At 42.3% G+C, this 17,966-nt stretch overlaps 1 protein-coding gene across 1 annotated transcript; it reads right to left on the reverse strand.

Annotated features, from left to right (window-relative positions):
- Window positions 1–6,859: 6,859 nt before the first annotated feature.
- On the reverse strand, window positions 6,860–17,012 carry LOC306968027 (interleukin-1 receptor type 2-like). The gene is made up of 10 exons (XM_079563268.1): window positions 16,944–17,012; window positions 14,698–14,776; window positions 12,957–13,227; window positions 11,888–12,062; window positions 10,121–10,280; window positions 8,462–8,530; window positions 8,279–8,344; window positions 7,993–8,131; window positions 7,249–7,394; window positions 6,860–7,019 (listed from the first exon to the last, which is right to left on the reverse strand). Exons 1-10 carry the CDS (start codon window positions 16,998–17,000, stop codon window positions 6,865–6,867), a joined length of 1,317 nt encoding a protein of 438 aa, XP_079419394.1. The 5' UTR covers window positions 17,001–17,012; the 3' UTR covers window positions 6,860–6,864.
- Window positions 17,013–17,966: the final 954 nt, after the last annotated feature.

Below are 17,966 nucleotides of genomic sequence, written 5' to 3' on the forward strand. Positions count from 1 at the left end.
TTGGAGACCTCTTGAAGACCTCTTAGAGATCTCTTGAAGACCTCTCAGAGATCTCTCGGAGACCTCTTGAAGACCTCTCAGAGATCTCTCGGAGACCTCTCGGAGACCTCTCAGAGACCTCTTGGAGACCTCTTGGAGACCTCTTGAAGACCTCTCAGAGATCTCTTGGAGACCTCTCAGAGACCTCTCAGAGACCTCTTGGAGACCTCTTGGAGACCTCTTGAAGACCTCTCAGAGATCTCTTGGAGACCTCTTGGAGACCTCTCAGAGATCTCTTGAAGACCTCTTGGAGACCCCTTGGAGACATCTTGAAGACCTCTCGGAGACCTCTCGGAGACCTCTTGGAGACCTCTTGGAGACCTCTCTGAGACCTCTCGGAGACCTCTTGGAGACCTCTTGGAGACCTCTTGAAGACCTCTCAGAGATCTCTTGGAGATCTCTTGGAGACCTCTTGGAGACCTCTCAGAGACCTCTCAGAGACCTCTTGGAGACCTCTCGGAGACCTCTTGGAGACCTCTCAGAGATCTCTTGGAGACCTCTTAGAGATCTCTTGGAGATCTCTTGGAGACCTCTTGGAGACCTCTCAGAGACCTCTCAGAGATCTCTTGGAGACCTCTTGGAGACCTCTCAGAGATCTCTTGGAGACCTCTTGGAGACCTCTTGGAGACCTCTCAGAGATCTCTTGGAGACCTCTTGGAGACCTCTTGGAGACCTCTCAGAGATCTCTTGGAGACCTCTTGGAGACCTCTTGAAGACCTCTCGGAGACCTCTCGGAGACCTCTTGGAGACCTCTTGAAGACCTCTCAGAGATCTCTTGGAGATCTCTTGGAGACCTCTTGGAGACCTCTCAGAGACCTCTCAGAGACCTCTTGGAGACCTCTTGGAGACCTCTTGGAGACCTCTCAGAGACCTCTCAGAGACCTCTTGGAGACCTCTTGGAGACCTCTTGGAGACCTCTCAGAGATCTCTTGGAGACCTCTCAGAGATCTCTTGGAGATCTCTTGGAGACCTCTTGGAGACCTCTCAGAGATCTCTTGGAGACCTCTCAGAGATCTCTTGGAGATCTCTTGGAGACCTCTTGGAGACCTCTCAGAGACCTCTCAGAGATCTCTTGGAGACCTCTCAGAGATCTCTTGGAGACCTCTTGGAGACCTCTTGGAGACCTCTCAGAGATCTCTTGGAGACCTCTTGGAGACCTCTTGGAGACCTCTCAGAGATCTCTTGGAGACCTCTTGGAGACCTCTTGAAGACCTCTCGGAGACGTCTCGGAGACCTCTCGGAGACCTCTCGGAGACCTCTCGGAGACCTCTTGGAGACCTCTTGGAGACCTCTTGAAGACCTCTCGGAGACCTCTTGGAGACCTCTTGAAGACCTCTCGGAGACCTCTTGGAGACCTCTCGGAGACCTCTTGGAGACCTCTTGGAGACCTCTTGAAGACCTCTCGGAGACCTCTTGGAGACCTTTCGGAGACCTCTCGGAGACCTCTCGGAGACCATGCGGAGACTCCACTGAAATCAACCTTTTCAGCGAGACTACCTGCCTTATCTCCAGGGGATACCATATTCTACCATATTTTGCCTCTTATTTTTTATCTATATATTTTAATGATCTTATGCATGCCCCTAAAGCCTTATAGTTTAAAGTGTATAGCTTATTTTAATCTAAACTCTGTGTTATATGTTTTTATGTTTAATGTTGCACATCTCACCAAGAAAAATTCCTAGTTTGTGAAACTGTTTACAAGCAAAGGCAATAAAATCTATTCTGATTCTGATTCTGATTCTGATTCTGATTCTGATTCTGATTCTGATTCTGATGCCTCAGGGACATCTCTGTGACCAGCAGCAACCTTAAAGGCAAGTTAACAAGTTGATGGTGTCTTGTTAATGTTGAGTCCATGTTTTGTTATTTTTCATTCCATTTGCACCAAGAGTTCGAGAGTAATACGGCAGCGCAGAGGTTAGCGCTTCCACTTCACAGCTAGAAGGTCCTGGGTTCCATTCCCACCAGGGACGGGGCCTTTCTGTTCTCCCCGTGTCTGTGTAGGTTTCGTCCAGGTACTCTACCACTAAAAACATATAGAACATAAAACATATACAATAGGTGAATCCTCCAGCCAGGGGATTCAGACCACCAGCCTGGCTCCACATCACTGCTGTTGCCCACTGCTCCTTACGGGTTCCCCCAGCGGCATCAAAGGACGGGTCAAATGCAGAGGACCAGTTTCCCCACGGGGACAATAAAGCATACAGACAAAACACAAACAAACTAAATGAAGGTGAGATGTTGCAGGTGGAAACATGGATAAAAAAAAAAAATGGAGCTGGTTAATGTTTGGATGTAATAGGCACATCACCATACCTGTCAAGTGTTGGATCTGAAAATAAGGGACATTTTCCGGCACCTGCTGCGGGCCGTCCCATCACTACACCAAGCTCCAAAACACGGTTGTTTCCCGGTCAATACAGGACACTTGACTGCTATGAAACCTCATCTACTGCCACACAGGCGGGCCACTGCACCTGCATTTCTCATGCATTTCTCATGAGTCTAGTGTTTTTTTTAAATATTGTTTTTATTGACTACATGTATCAATTTTATATCTATTGATAGGTGGAGTCACAAGTATAAGCCCATTTGTTTTTTCTGCCTCTTCCTTTTATTATTATATCTTAATGCTATAATGGATTGTTTGCTATGTGCAAAACTAATAAAGAAAAAAAAATGTGAAAGAATGCGTTTCCACAGTTTAGGTGCTGACTCAGTATGGAACACAGCTTAGGTTCACTACCCACTAAAGTCGAAAGCTTGGTAAGGCTAATTGTCTCAACTGGTGGGTTGGGGACCAAAAGTGCGTCACGGGACAATTCCCAGTGGGTCAGCGGCCAGGTCTAATAACTGCAGATGTCTGAATCAAAAGAATTGGGTGGCATGTTAATTGTCAACATGCCATAAACAGAACTCCAAACTATGGCTGAACGATGTGGACAAAATTTCATATCTCGACATCAATATGATATAACTATGGGCTAGGTCAGGGGTGCCCAAAGTGGGCACTACACTACAATGATGACCAAACCTTCTGTTGGTCTGTAAATGTAGTAAATTAGAAAAAACTGCCTTGTATAAAATTGCTCTCTCAAAATGGCTGTAGTGAATGTCTTGAAATAGGCCTCTGTCTCTTTAAGAACCTCTGACCCTTTCAGACACGCCCCCTCCACACGCTGCCTGTGGCATCAGTGGGGAGGGGGTTCTGCTGAGGAGCAGTGGTTGGTTACTCGGCTGGTGACGAAAGCTCGGAGGCGCCTCCAGGAGGTGGGGGCGTTCCTAGGAGGACTCAGGCAAACCTATCCCTAAAATGGCCACCATTAGAGTTTTTACAGATTACTCAAAAATACGTGAATGTGCCAAGGCAACACTTCAGGCATGTTTTTAATGAGGGAATGACATAATAACATGATGTAAAGCTTGAAAAAGTCGATTTTCCCCCCTTTAAGGAAACACTGTTGTGATGTCTAGGTTTTTATCAGAGTGTTGTAGCATCAACTTTCCCAGTTTTCCAACTTTTATTTCAAAGGTCGTTGACCTCAACAAAGGCCCATGTTAAAAATTGACTTATAAAATAATTTATGCTGACCTGACACTTTCAAAAATGATCTAATAGCTATGGCATTTACTCAATGAATGAGGCAAAGTCACTGTAGGTAATGTAGATACAGATGTTGTTGTTTTTACATTTTGCACTACATTTCTACAGTTGTTGATTTTGTTTGACGAAAAGGCTTTTGCCACAGTTAACATTTGTATTAATGTAACGTGTTATTTGCATAGATAGAATCAAATGCACATGTATACCAGAAGTGATTTAATATTATAATATAATAATAATAATATTATTATTTGCAGTTATATATGTTTCACGCTTGATATTGCCGTGTTTAGCCCACGACCCACGGGAACTTTTTCATTTTGGCCCTCGGAGACAAAAAGTTTGGGCACCCCTGGGTTAGGTGAAAACCAAGCATTTTCCAAAAAAATAAACATTATAATAGAGTGCAGCTTTATTGATGAAAATCTATGTTGTTCATATCTTGCTTTTAAGATCTCAATATCGACACGATAACGATATATCTTTCAGCCCTTCACCAAACAGCTAAAAGTTAAAATGTTCTTTATTTTTCTTGTCATGCTACACCACTTGAGAACCATCAGCCTACGCCTTTGTTTAGTTTATCCAGAATGTCAATGAGTGGAATCCATTAGTAACCAGAAAGGCTAAAAACACCCTAGAGGCCGCTGTGAGGGACAATAAAGGAGCCACGATAAGCACTCACACAGCCACTGGGTCACAGAAAGGTCAAATACGCACAAATATCTACTTTTCCTCCCCACATAAAAGGTTAAATAATGTACCTTTAAAATAGCATTTTCGTGCTAAATAGTTCAAGGGGGGGTATTATGCAAAATCGACTTTTTCAAGCTTTACATCATGTTATTATGTCATTCCCTCCTTAAAAACATGCCTGAAGTGTTGCCTTGGCACGTTCACGTATTTTTGAGTAATCTGTAAAAACTGTGATGGCGGCCATTTTAGGGATAAACCGCCTGAGTCCTTCTCGGAACGCCCCCACCTCCTGGAGACACCTCCGAGCTTTCGTCACCAGCCGAGTAACCAACCACTGCTCCTCAGCAGAACCCCCTCCCCACTGATGCCACAGACAGCGTGTGGAGGGGGCGTGTCGGAAAGGGTCAGAGGTTCTTAAAGAGACAGAGGCCTATTTCAAGACATTCACTACAGCCATTTTGAGAGAGCAATTTTATACAAGGCAGTTATTCTAATTTACTGCATTTACAGACCAACAGAAGGTTTGGTCATCATTGTAGTGTGATATAGACTGGTGCTATGTGATTGACAAAAGCAGAATACCCACTCTTTAAAGGAAAACACTATGGGCCAGATCTTGTGGCGGCGCACGGGGCGGCGCAGGCTCTTGGCGAATTATTTTCCGAGTGGCGGCGCAATATGTGCCATTCGCCTCCGCCACCTGTGAGGGGGCGTCACAAGAGGAGGTGACTGCACTGATGGAAACACGGCTGACATTCACTTCCTCGTTTACATTGCGCTGTCTTGCGTTCTTTCTTAAGCCTTAGGCTCTCACAGGTCAAACTAAAAACTTTATTTACCCCATCGTGAGCTAAACCATGTTCACGTCTCGAGAGAAAAAGAGCTACAGCGTCCGCTGTGGCGCGGATCGGCCCGCGCTTGGCATGAACGCGAAGCAAAACAAAAGCACATGTTCACCCCCCACTCCCACACAACCACTCTCCTGGACGCGGAGTCGATCTGGTTGGAGGAAAATCTGTGTCTCCACCCACTTAAATGCGCTAAGTCTGGAGTGGCAAGATCACAAAGTGCGCTCCTAGGACCATGTGGCGCGGTAGGTAGAGCGGGTCGTCTCATGATCAGAAAGGCAGGGGTTCGAATCCCGTCTGCTCCAAGTGTGTCCTTGGGCAAGTTGCCTCCAGTGTCTGCGTACCCTGGTGTATGAATGAGGGAGTGAGTGGGTGAGTGGTTCCTTGCTGTAAAGTGCTTTGAGTGTAAAAGTGATTTACCATGTATGTCACTGTAACTGAATGAACTTGCAGTCGCAACAAACTTTGACGAGATTTATTCATTTCATTGGGTTTATTGACACAATGGAAAAAACTCAGTCTGATCATTATCCATAATTCCTGTGTGAGAGGTCCATTTGTTTCATGAGGAGTGTGCATATTATACATTCATTCATAAAGGCGTTACATTCACTGGTGCACAGTCGCTGCACTATAGGCTCATGTAAAAAAAAACATTTCTACTTTCTGATACTTCTGAGGTGGAAGTCTCAACATGCTCCCACTCATTTTCAACGGGTTAAAGATGTGATGTACTTTCTTAAATGTGGAAAAAATCAGACACAGTGCAGGTGGTTCTCAGGACAAAGTTTCAAGAATTTGGAACCCCTTTCTACTTTATGTTGGAAATATTCCTGTTCAGAATGTTTCGGGCTAAGATTTTTATTTTTTCTTACTGGGTTACACTCAATGTTCTCCCTCCCTTTATTGATTGATTTATCTTTTTAATTTTCCTCTTTGACTAATTGGGCATGTACAGTGGGTTTTTAAGGGGTAGAGTGTGTTTTGATTAAACTTTACTTGTCTGTTTATGGTTTTGCATAGTTGTAAAATGTAAAATGTATAAATAAAGTTAAAAAAAACAAAAACATTTCTACTTCCTGAAAAATATTCAAATAAAAAAAAGTCTTTCAGGTATTCAGAACACTGAAATATGAACTGCTAAACTATCAACTAACAACCATCGCAAGGTTTAAACCCTTAACCCCTGCCTTAACCCAGTTTTACCCAAATCTAAAACCTTCTGGACTGGAGCTTACAGCCTTATACGCCAAGGTAGCGCCTCATTTGAAAGCTAAGACCTGCAAAACTCCTCTAAGCTTCTTCCTTGTTTATGTTATCACGTTTTAGTCGTTTTTGTTGCTTTTTAACAACATTTTCATTGCTGTTATGAAGCAGTTTTTGTTCATGTTTTTTATTACTTTTTTCCCCCCTCATTTCTCACGCTTTCATTGCTTTTTTTTCTGACTAAAACAACAACAAAGGACATTCACAACGAGGAAGAGGCTTAGTTTTGCATGTGTAACACTCTGGCCTATAGGCTGTGACCTTTTAGATTTGGGTAAAGCCGAACTGGAGAAAGTGTGCTTGGTTAAGGCAGAGGTTTATCAAACGCAGTAAGACCACATTTACATTTACATTTACTACGTTCAGACCAGTATTTACAGTTTGCTTGGACAGTGGCAGGTTGGATCAGAAGGTGCTGTCTTGCCGGGCCAGCCTGTACTTAGCGTCCACTTTGCTCCGGCTCAGTCTGGGTCTGATGAGGACGCAGAGGAAGACCGAGACCACGGAGAGGAAGCAGAGGAGGCCCACGGAGGAGACCACCAGCCAAGTGTGAGTGGAGTCTGCAGACACCCCAACAAACAAAACAACATTCATTACAATATAGTGAACATTTAATCAGAATCTGTGTGTGGATCAAGCTCAGTTTAGTTCATAATATATGCAGTATTATGTTGGCTAATCATATTTATTTTGTATTTTGTCATGTAATTGGTCAATTCAATGCACCGCCAGTGCCGGATGTTGTGTGCACAAGGATCAGAAGAATGTGTCCATGTCCGTCAGGCTTACCCTCGAGCTGCAGCCGCACGCTCACTTCCTGTCGGCCGCGCTGGTTTTGAGTGACACACTTTAGCTCCGCCCCCGTGTCCCTCGCTCTCATCTCCAGGATCATGAGGCGGACTTCAACATGGCAGCCTCCCGGGACACGGCCCACCCTGCAACACCACACAACACACATGGAAAGTCAAAATGTCGCTTAATGTGAGCATTGAAGCGAGGGAAAGGTGAGAGTCTGGTTTCTTCCTAACAAAAGTCTTCTGAGATATTTTCTGTCTGTCTCGCACGCACTGGATAAAGCCTTCAGCCTGCACTTCTTGAGGTCCTTTGTAGAAAGAGGATCAGATGTTTGCTTACTGAATTTGTTGGAATTCAATTGAATGAATTGAATTCCTCAATCCATTAAATGTTCCCTTTGGCCCAGACTGCAATAAAACCCAATTAATAAACCTGTGACAATCAGACAGATGTTCTTATTGTCCATACTTTGGCTCAATCCTGCCAAAAAGTTTTGTTTTAAAGGGACTATACGGAGTATTTTCCTCCCCCTACATGTTCCAGCCATGTCCTAATGTGTAGAATGAGGCCAGACCTGTTCACCACAACTGCCTCTAAAATCAACAGCCCCTCCCACCCAGAAATACCTCTGGGTTCAAGGAAGTTCACAGACGAACAAACATTACAACATAACATTCTTTTGAAATGTGCCCTCTGTTTTCTGCTTTCTGTTTTCATTAGTTCAGCTACAGTTCTCACCGCCGGCCCCCCTGCAGAGCTCGTCCATCCAGGTACGAGGCCTCCACCGACTGACCGTCCACCAGCCACGTGACCAGTGTGGACTCCGCCCCTGGACAGTCTGTGAGCAGCACGGTGCAGGCGAGCTCCACACCTGAGCCTGGAGAAAGCAGTGGACTGTTATTGCAATGTCATAGCAACTTTCTGCCCACTCGGGATCCTGAAGAGCACCAGATCGCTCACACTGAGCTTGGGTCTGGCGAGCGCTCCTACAAGTGTGTTTGTATATGTAACATTTGAGACTCACCATGGGAATTTTCAAATATGGTTCCGTTTAGAGGAGAGAGGATGACCGGAGGGCTCACTTCTGATGCTGGAAAAGAAAACAAAAGAAATCCTTACTTTGTATGCACTGCAGGAATTCAAAGTTTATTCAATGATATGATTAAAAACAAAAATTGTTGTGTATCATGAATATACGAGTCATTACCTATTTGTGTGGACGTCAGCTTGGGTTCAGAGGTCGTGGAGAGGTCATTGGGCAGGAACAGTGGGTTTTCTGGACAGAAACAGGGCAGGTAATCAACAAAAGTGGAGGATTTAAGTCTTTAAATCTGAATGTTGACCAGCAGAGGGCAGTGTTTGGAGGGAAATGCAGAGCATTGCATTGTTCATTGAAATGTAATGAATTGATTTCTAGTTTTCCTCAGAGTGAATCACGGGATTAGCAGAAGTTAGTGTGTAGTAATGAAATATAATACACGTATGTGGCAACACTGACATTGTTTGTCAGAGAACCCACATTGTTCCCCACTAGGTGTCAAAACCAAAAACATGTCATCACTTAAAGGTGCATTATGCAACTTTAATGTGACCAGACTGGTGAGGCCTAAATTGCACTGTTTTGACTATTAATAAACATATTTACTACAACATGAATAAAACATATTCAGCTTAAAATCAAAATAATAATGATCAGTATGTTTCAGAATATTCAGAAAAGTGCAAAGCAGAAACACCAATGTCCTGCTCTCTCCTCTCATGTTGTTCCTCCTCTCCTGCCGGCCTGGCTCAGCGGACGCACAAAAGTTATGGGAAGAGTCAAATTTCAAGGAAAACTTTCTTGACACGTTTTGAAACGTGGCACGCAATGCCGCTGAATGATGGCATGCTCTGGCACTACCGGTAAGTTCTCTTGTATATAAAGATATAAAATATGATAGTTAAAGGGGCTGGATGCAAGTTGACCATTTTATACTCACTACTGCCACCTCAGGTCTTATGCGTAACTGCAGCTTCTATATTAAGCTCGTACATGACGGCAATTCGAGCCGAAGCGACACCTTTTTGAATGAGAGAGCAGGATTTTAGAGGCAGTTGTGGTGAACAGGTCTGAGCTCATTCTACACATTAGGACATGGCTGGAACATGTAGGGGGAGGAAAATACTTCATTTTAACATTTTTAAACTCTGTATAGTCCCTTTAATAATAAATTAGCTGCTAGCTAAACCTACAGGAGCCATGCTGCTCACAGATCCCTGCTTCTAACTGCAGTAGCTCTGTCTCCCCCGCGGCTGGTGACAGATTTGTAATGATTCTCCAGCCGGGATGTTACGATGTGCTTTCAGCGCCGGCAAAACAAAACCATCCACTGCAGTTGTTGTATAATGACAAAATAAGCACTTTAACCTTTACCTGAAATATCAAGGCTCTGCTAAGAGCAACTCAACGCTTCCTGTGGAACTTAGAAAGTAAACATGCTCAGGAAACTCTTGGTAAACCAGTCTTACCTTGGCTTATAAGTTAGCATGAGCTGCTTCTGCTTTTTTAATCAGCTTTAAGAGGGGAAAACACATCGCCCTCCCCTATTTTCAATGGGAGGAGATCCAGAGCATCATGGATAGTAACGGTATGAGGCATGACTGGACAACAACCGTTTTGGAGCGGTGTTTTGCGAAAGGTCAATTGCAAAGGCTGCAACTATTTTGTCAATATAATGTTATTTCAATCCAATAAAACATCCCGTCTTCATGGGGTCCTACACCTAAAACTCAGCAGTTTTAAGAAGGACCTCATTGGAAACAAACAAATGTACAAAATAATCATCGCACAGTTAAACGGGCTCTGCTGGCTGACCAGGGAGCTCACCTTGCACAGTGATGTTGACCGCTCTGCTCACGTTGAACTGCCTCTGGTTCAGCCGGACCTTCACCTCACACCTGTACAGGCCCCTGTGGCCCCTCCGCACTGTGGGGATCAACAGGCGGCCCCTACCCGAGTCAAAGCGCTCCCCCGCTGGTCCGGACACCTGCCCAACACAGAGCAATCAATGTGGTCAATAAGGAGGTCAGTGGAGCTGTGGTGAGTGTACTGTGGAAACAAGCTGCATTATCTGTTCAAAAAGGCTGAACAAAGTAGGTTCTTGCTCGGCCAAATATACCGAGTATTATCAAATTAAGCATCTTTCTAGAAAATATGCAATGCAATTTGTAAAACATACATTTTGTTGTTAATGCACTTTTCACTTCAACCAGAAACTGTAGGTGGTATTTGGTTAATAACTTTTGGACACATTATTTTATTTTTCTTTGAAGCATTTTCACAATACTTACGGTATCGGAGAGAGAGAACGAGGCGTGTTGCACAGAGGAAGCATCATGTCAAATGTTGAATATTGCCCTGTTTGCACTGAATGGTTTGCCCACAGTGTTCTTAAACACTGTGGGCAAACCACAGTGTTTAAGAACACTGTGGTTTGCCCACGCAGCAAAAACAACGTTTGCTGCGTTGTTTTTACTATGTGAATGTTCTTTTTGTTTTTATCAGATTTTATTCTTCTGTTGTAGCACTTTGAGGTTTCGCTGAAATGTAAAGTGCAATATAAATAAAATTTATTATTATTATTATTAAATTGAGGAAATGCACATAATAATCTCCAATTGAAATATGAGCGTTAATACTGACGAGCAGATGATGCTCTGAATAAGTCGTCCTTCTTTGAGATTTTTACGCATGAGTTTGAACATATTTCTGTTGCAAAATTCATGCTCAAAGATTCTGTTCAGAAATCATGTTTAGTTTGGCTTCTTTCATCCTGTAAACATCCTGTGGACATTAGTCCATAGTTACCATAGAGATCCGCCATCTTTGCAGCTGTTAGCATACATTTCCATTGACTAACATTAGCTAAAAGCAGTATAAAAAGCGGAGAAAAACGCAGTGGAACAGCTCCGTTAGCTGCTGAGTTACTGCTGGTAAATACATCTAACTCTGCTATTTGTAAGCTGTGTTTTATGTCAATAAAAAAAAAAAAAAACTTTGACAGAAACACAATATGCGAGGAGAGATATGGAAATAAAAAGTATCATTTCCAGGCATGCGAGGAGATGTTTGATGGTATATAAGCATCACGAAACCATTACATAGCTCGATGTGGTACTGCTGTCTAACCAGAACTACATGCCATAAAAAAGCATTGTCATTTCATTCAAAAAAAATAAAAAACAAATAAAAAAATACATCTAACTCACTGTGGTGTCCAAGTATTTTAATGTGAACAATAACTCCACTATTTTAACTTTTAAAATCTCCATTAGTTTACAATTGCTGCTAATCCCATAATGCTTAGCGACATGACATCACATTCCCGAACTCTATAGTTACATTTTCCCCTAAACATTAAATATATAAATAATAATAATATATAATAATAATATATATATAAATAAATTCAATAGTTGAATTTTACACTATGAGTCAAAAATCGAAATGAATCCTTCTGCACAAAAGGCAGTGTGTAAAATGGAGGGTACAATGCTGGACTTGGTATGTGATAATGAACAGAACGTATCATGAGCCTCTGAAAGACCGTCTGCCGCCCCCGACTCTGCAGGACGTTTCTGACATGAGCCTCACCTTGTCCCAGCGGGCGTGCGTCTCTGTCCTGTTGAAGACGCCGAGGGAGGGGCATCGGAACTCCAAGTTCTCCCCCTCGGACAGGTTGATGGGGTAGCTCAGTCTGTCCATGTCCACGGAGCGGGACGAGTACACCTGCAGAGTGAGGGCCCCGCGCACGCAAAACGCCTCCAACCTGCACACAACATCTGCAGATTATATTTACTATCAAACTATTAATGCTCGTGCCTCCAAACACAAGTATTGAAAGTATTGCGATACTTGATAAAGTATCGATACTTGTGATCCGATATATTGTCCCAGCCCTTCTATACATGCGTTTCCAATGACATCACACATAGTTCCTGCGGCCATTTTGAATACTGAGGTAGCATAATGCAGTACTACAACATGTCACAATATCTCTACTAGGATAAAAATGAAAGACAACTGACTGACAGTGACATTTTATGTACTCGTAGTCATTGCTCAAGAAGATAACAGTTAAAACACGGAAACGTTTATGTGAAGAAACCAGCAAATGTGGCACAGACGTAGCAGCTCTGTCTGTCGAGCTACAGCAGGATTTACTAAAGATCTGCTTCACTCTGAAGACTAAATGAACACATCAAAGACAAAACAGAAAACCATTTTCTGTGATTTTTTCTGTGAGTCTCAGTCTGAGTCAATGTTTAAGCTGCTCAAGATGTTAGCATGCTACCGGTTAGCAACTGTCAATCAGCTGTCAATGGCTTCAACGCGATTAACACATGTGTGGCTCACATTTATGACACTGAGGAAATATTTCAGTAACAGCTCAGCTCTGGCCTCTGTCACATGTTGTATCCAAGGCCAGATGTTTGGAGTGTGGTTCAGGGCTTTCTCTTGGAGAGGTCAGAGCTGAGCCGTTGAAGCTAAATGCTAACCGGTAGCATGCTAACATCTGAAACACTGACTCACTGGTTTCTTCACATAAACGTGCGTCTCTGGAGCCGGACCAAAAGTTTTGGAACGTGAAATAAACATTGTATGGGAGAGGTTTAATGTTATACTTTGACATGTAGTACCACAGCCCTGTCCATGTCTGTACCTGTAAGTGCAGCTGTACTGTCCCGAGTCAGACTCCAGGGCGGGGAGGAGCCACAGCTGGGCCCCCCGCTGCAGGACACGCCCCTCTGCCTCGAGGCTGTAGGTACCATTGGGGGCACTGGTCTGGTTGGTCTTGGAGAAGAGGACAGTGCCTCCGGACAGGGACATCCGACGGTCTCTGAGTTCACGGAGGAGGAAGGGGAAGGACAGGATCACAGCCTCGCCCTCCACCCGGAACAGCCCAATCTCTGGGGTCGCCACCAGGCAGCCGTCTGCGCAGGGGACACAGAGGTTAGATTTCACACATTAAATGTAATGGCTTTTTTTCTAAAGTTAATTTCGATTAATTCATTACAAAGATTTTAACCCGTTAATTTTTTTTTTTACCCAAATAATCGTATTTCCCCAATCCAATCAAATACAACTTACTCTGAGGTGGAAAAAACAAATGTGCTTTTCAACAACAAAATAGTCAGGTTTAAAGAGTGCGAGACAAACTCCACGCCGCAGATTCCAGTCTGGTACGGTCTGTAGGAGGTAAAGCTTGGGGAGGGACCACTGCTGTAACATCGTGATGGGGGTCTGTCCAAAAACTGTACCAGGTCCGAAGCTGAAGATGTCACCGAGCGTAAAAGTCTAGTCTGCGTTTTGAACAGGGGTGCCCAAAGTGGGGCCCGCGGGAACAATTACGTTGGCCAGAGGGTGACCTTTTTTTGCGTTGCGGTTAATGCTATGGTACTATACCCTGGTTAATACTAACTCTCTCCCATTCTCAATGGTAAATATTGATGCAGCACACTTTTTGGCCATCAGCGTCAAATTTGGGGCGCTGTTTCACTCCTTTCGAAAAGTTACAGAAACACTCTTGTGTTGTCTTGGTGTTTATCAATCACAGAGCGTTGTAGCATCAACTTTCCCATTTTTCCAACTTTTATTGCAAAGGTCGTTGACCTCAACAAAGGCCCATGTAAAAAATAGACTTATAAAATAATTTATGCTGAACTGACACTTTCAAAATGATCTAATATGGCATTTTCTTTATGTTAACAAATGAATGAGGTAAAGTCACTGTAGGTACAGTAGATACAGGTGTTGTTGTTGTTTACATTTTGCACTATATTGCTACAATTGTTTAAACTTCGTAACGTTCATTGAGTCTACTTGTGTTCTAGTATCACTTTTTAGGTTCGTTTTGTCCGACACTAAGGTTAGAGATGATAAAGATCTTTTACCTTTACATGTTTCAGCCTCAACATGTAAAGGTAAAAGATCTTTAACATCTCTAACCTTAGTGTCAGACAAAACGAACCTAAAAAGTGATGCTACAATTGTTGATTTTGTTCTACTAAAACTTGGCTTTTGCCGTAGCAAACATTTGCTTTAATGTATCATTAAAGCAAATGTTATTTGCATAGATAGAATTTAATACAAATATATTCCAAAAAAGAAAATAAAGCAACTATTATTATATGCAGTTATATGTGTTTGGCCCCGACCCACAGGCACTTTTTTATTTTGGTCCTCAGAGACAAAGAGTTTGGGCACCCCTGGTTTAGAAACTCCAGATCCTATGTGTTAACCTATTGAAAACAAATTTAATCGGATCTCACTGAACATAATTTATTTCCTTGCAAAACCATATTGCGTTTGACCGATGCCCCTCTGATTTCCATTTCAACCTTCCAAAGGAATCAAACCTTGGGCACTCCTGCTCAAACATGGCTCAAATATCGTGTGTTTACCTTTGATGGGCAGAGGATTCAGGCGTGGCATCCCTCCGGCAGACAGGACCTGGGCCAGCAGCAGCCACAGCAGCATCTTCTACAATGACATCAGGTTTATCATTAGCTGAATACCCGTCGCCATGACATGCCTGTGCTGTCTTTATAAGCCACGACAGCTGACGTATGGTGCTGATGTAAACCTGTGATGTCATCAGAGCTTTTTTCTGAATGAACACACAAACACAATGATAAATCCATGACTCATGCTCAGGGATCTCCTCGATGCGTGGGTTTCTCTGCGGAATGGAAACAATGCCGCACTTTTCGTGAAGATACTTCTGGAGTTGAGTTTTCAACAACTGATACAAATGATGTAAAAACGATTGGCTAAATAGCATTTCATTTCATGATCTTTGACAAATAATAAGTAAAACCCATATCCACAAATATTTAGTTTCAGGCCAGTCCTGTGACCGCTTTTGTGAAAATTTTCCATGTTTGCAGTCAGAGGAGGTTTCACTTCTGCTGCTGCGGGACTAAAATAACTGACACGTGCCTTTTTTCCCCCCCCTTGCACCCGAATGTGTCACCAGGCCATTCCGGTCACGAACGCTCAGAAACACGAACGGTGATACTGTGACGAAACAGGCGTGCCCCTTTTCCTCGTATTTGTTTGCAGCTTTTAGAAAACAGCGTGAACACAAAGAAACGTGGTGACAAATCAGTGCAGGCCAGTGGAACAAATGAAGAAGAGTGAGTTGTGGAATTGAAAGGACTGAAGAACGAATTTGTAAACAGGGCCGGCTCTAGCCAATCTGGGGCCCCAGGCAAGATTAGTCCTCCCAGATTTTACCACATCCTTTTGGCTTTCCATTTTTTTGGCTACCATTGTTTATTCCACCATTTTGCCCAGTATTGATCTAGCAAAAGTGAAGTTTTATGGGCAAATAAAAGGACAAAAAAACAAGCATTTTGCACATGGAAATTCATGAGTGTATGTACTGTATCATTATCAGGAAATAAACTAGATACTTTAAAAAAAAAAAGATAATAAAATAGTGTCTATAAATAAATGCACAAAAGGCTTGTTTAAAAACCTAAAATTACATTCAATATACATTTGGAAATAAAGTGCAAAAAGTGCAAGTTAAAGGGGCCAGATGAAAAAAGAAAGAAAGAAAGAAAGAAAGAAAGAAAGAAAGAAAGAAAGAAAGAAAGAAAGAAAGAAAGAAAGAAAGAAAGAAAGAAAGAAAGAAAGAAAGAAAGAAAGAAAGAAAGAGGTGGAGATGTGTCTGGATTAGCAGCCGATGTGGAAAGAGAAAGTGTTGGCACCGATCCTAAAACCTTTCATTATCAAAGCTAGCGCAACCTCTAGTCCACGGATCAGCAACCTTCAGCATTTCAAAGCAAATGAACATTGTAAAGAGCTGCAAACGTAATTTTAGTCCGCAAACACTGAAGCATACCCATTTTTAATCTATTAAATGATGATAAATTACGTAAAAGTATTAAATGTACTGAACATTTAAACAAATCATTTGTCACTCCCTAAGTTCTGGATCACTTGAAATCACAATAAGATGTTTGTAGCAGCTCATAATGCAAATACACTGGAGGTCATTTCTCAGGACAGGTGCTAGCATGTGGCTGAATTGTTACCATTTTGAAATTGTCTGTATTACAGTTTTAATGCCCCACATCTTAAATGGAAATGAGTGAATGCTACATGAGTTAAAATGCGCAAATTCATTTTAAGTCTGCTGCTGATCCACTTTATACATGTTACTGCATGTATTGTTGTCACATTATGTAATTGTAAATTGTAAATTGTGTATGTGCTGCCTGCCTATAGGGACTACAGATGGAAACTAGCATCCCCGCTATAATCTGGCATATTTACAGTGGTCATGTGCAACTGTTCATCAATATACATTGTCCCTATCAAATAAAAAAATAAAAAAATAAATACATTTAGCGCTCGCTACTCGCTCTGCACATGAGTGAACTCTGCAGTGAATCAAAAAAGACACAGAGAGAGCAGAACATTCGACAGGGCTGAATCTGTGCTTGTCAGCAGAGGACACAGAAAGAAGGCTGCATCCTCACCTCCTCCTCTTTATCACCAGAATCTATACTCATCCTTTCTAAGACAGGATTGAGCGCAAAAGATAAGCCAGAACTAAGAAAAGTCATTAGAATAAACTATTGAAAAAGATTCAGGCCGTTTGATGATCATTCAGTGTAATATTTGCAGTGAAACTTACCGCGTTCAGGTAGATCCAGGTAAGTCCAGGGGCTGAAGGAGGGCGACGTGCTTTCATGTGCTGCTCAGTGCGTCCCTCACACTGATGTGTGAGTGAGAGTCTTTATAGGGCACAGAGCAGGCAAGTCCACCTCTGGGAAAATTCTCAGGTTTCCCAATGAGCATCTGTCTCTGCTGCTGTCACACTGCCGTCTGTCACACTGAAGATCTGTGTTTGAGAAAATATTCCTTCTACTACACTAGCAAGGAGAAATAGAATCATTTCTACATTTCTATAAAAGCTCTAAAGTCCAACATAAAAAGTCAATTTGTTCATGTGTTCACACTCCAGAACAGTAGGTGGCGATATGCAGAGGTACTCTTGACTCACCATGAAGAAGGTTTGAAGGCGCAGACTTATTTGGATTTTAATGGATTTGAACTTTCTACTTTGAAAACGTGTGTTTTCTGTACAGCAGATACTTCGGTACTTTCAACTGAGTACAAGTTTACCTTTACTTTTACTTTTATTGGAGTAATATTTCACTAATACCAGGGGCGAATAGTACTTAGTTACATTTAGTACAAGTGCTTGAGCAACTTTATGAAGAAACTGTACTTAGTAGAAGAGTAAATATATGATTCAGTACTTCAGTAATATTGTAAGGAAGTGTCTTTACTAAATGACTTGTGCCACTGTGAGTCAATTTTACAGTTACAAAAGCTTCATGTCGCCCAAAAATATCTGTAGTTGGTGTTTTGGGCCCTTTTGTAATATTTGGATTTTCACATTATTGCAGGTTTTGTTTCTCATAATTTATGTCACAACTGAAACATGAACCAGACTTTTACTCAAACAGTTACTAACAGTACTTTTTATTACTTTTACTTGAGTATTTATTTGGGTCAATACTTGTACTTGAGTAAAACTATTTAAAGTAATGTTACTCTTACTTGAGTAAATATTTTTGATGACTCTACCCACTTCTGACTAATACTACCTGTACTTTTCCTCAAGTAATGAAATCATGTACTTTGACCATGG

Source organism: Gobius niger (genome assembly GCF_951799975.1).
Source record: "Gobius niger genome assembly, chromosome: 9".
Lineage (NCBI taxonomy): Eukaryota > Metazoa > Chordata > Actinopteri > Gobiiformes > Gobiidae > Gobius > Gobius niger.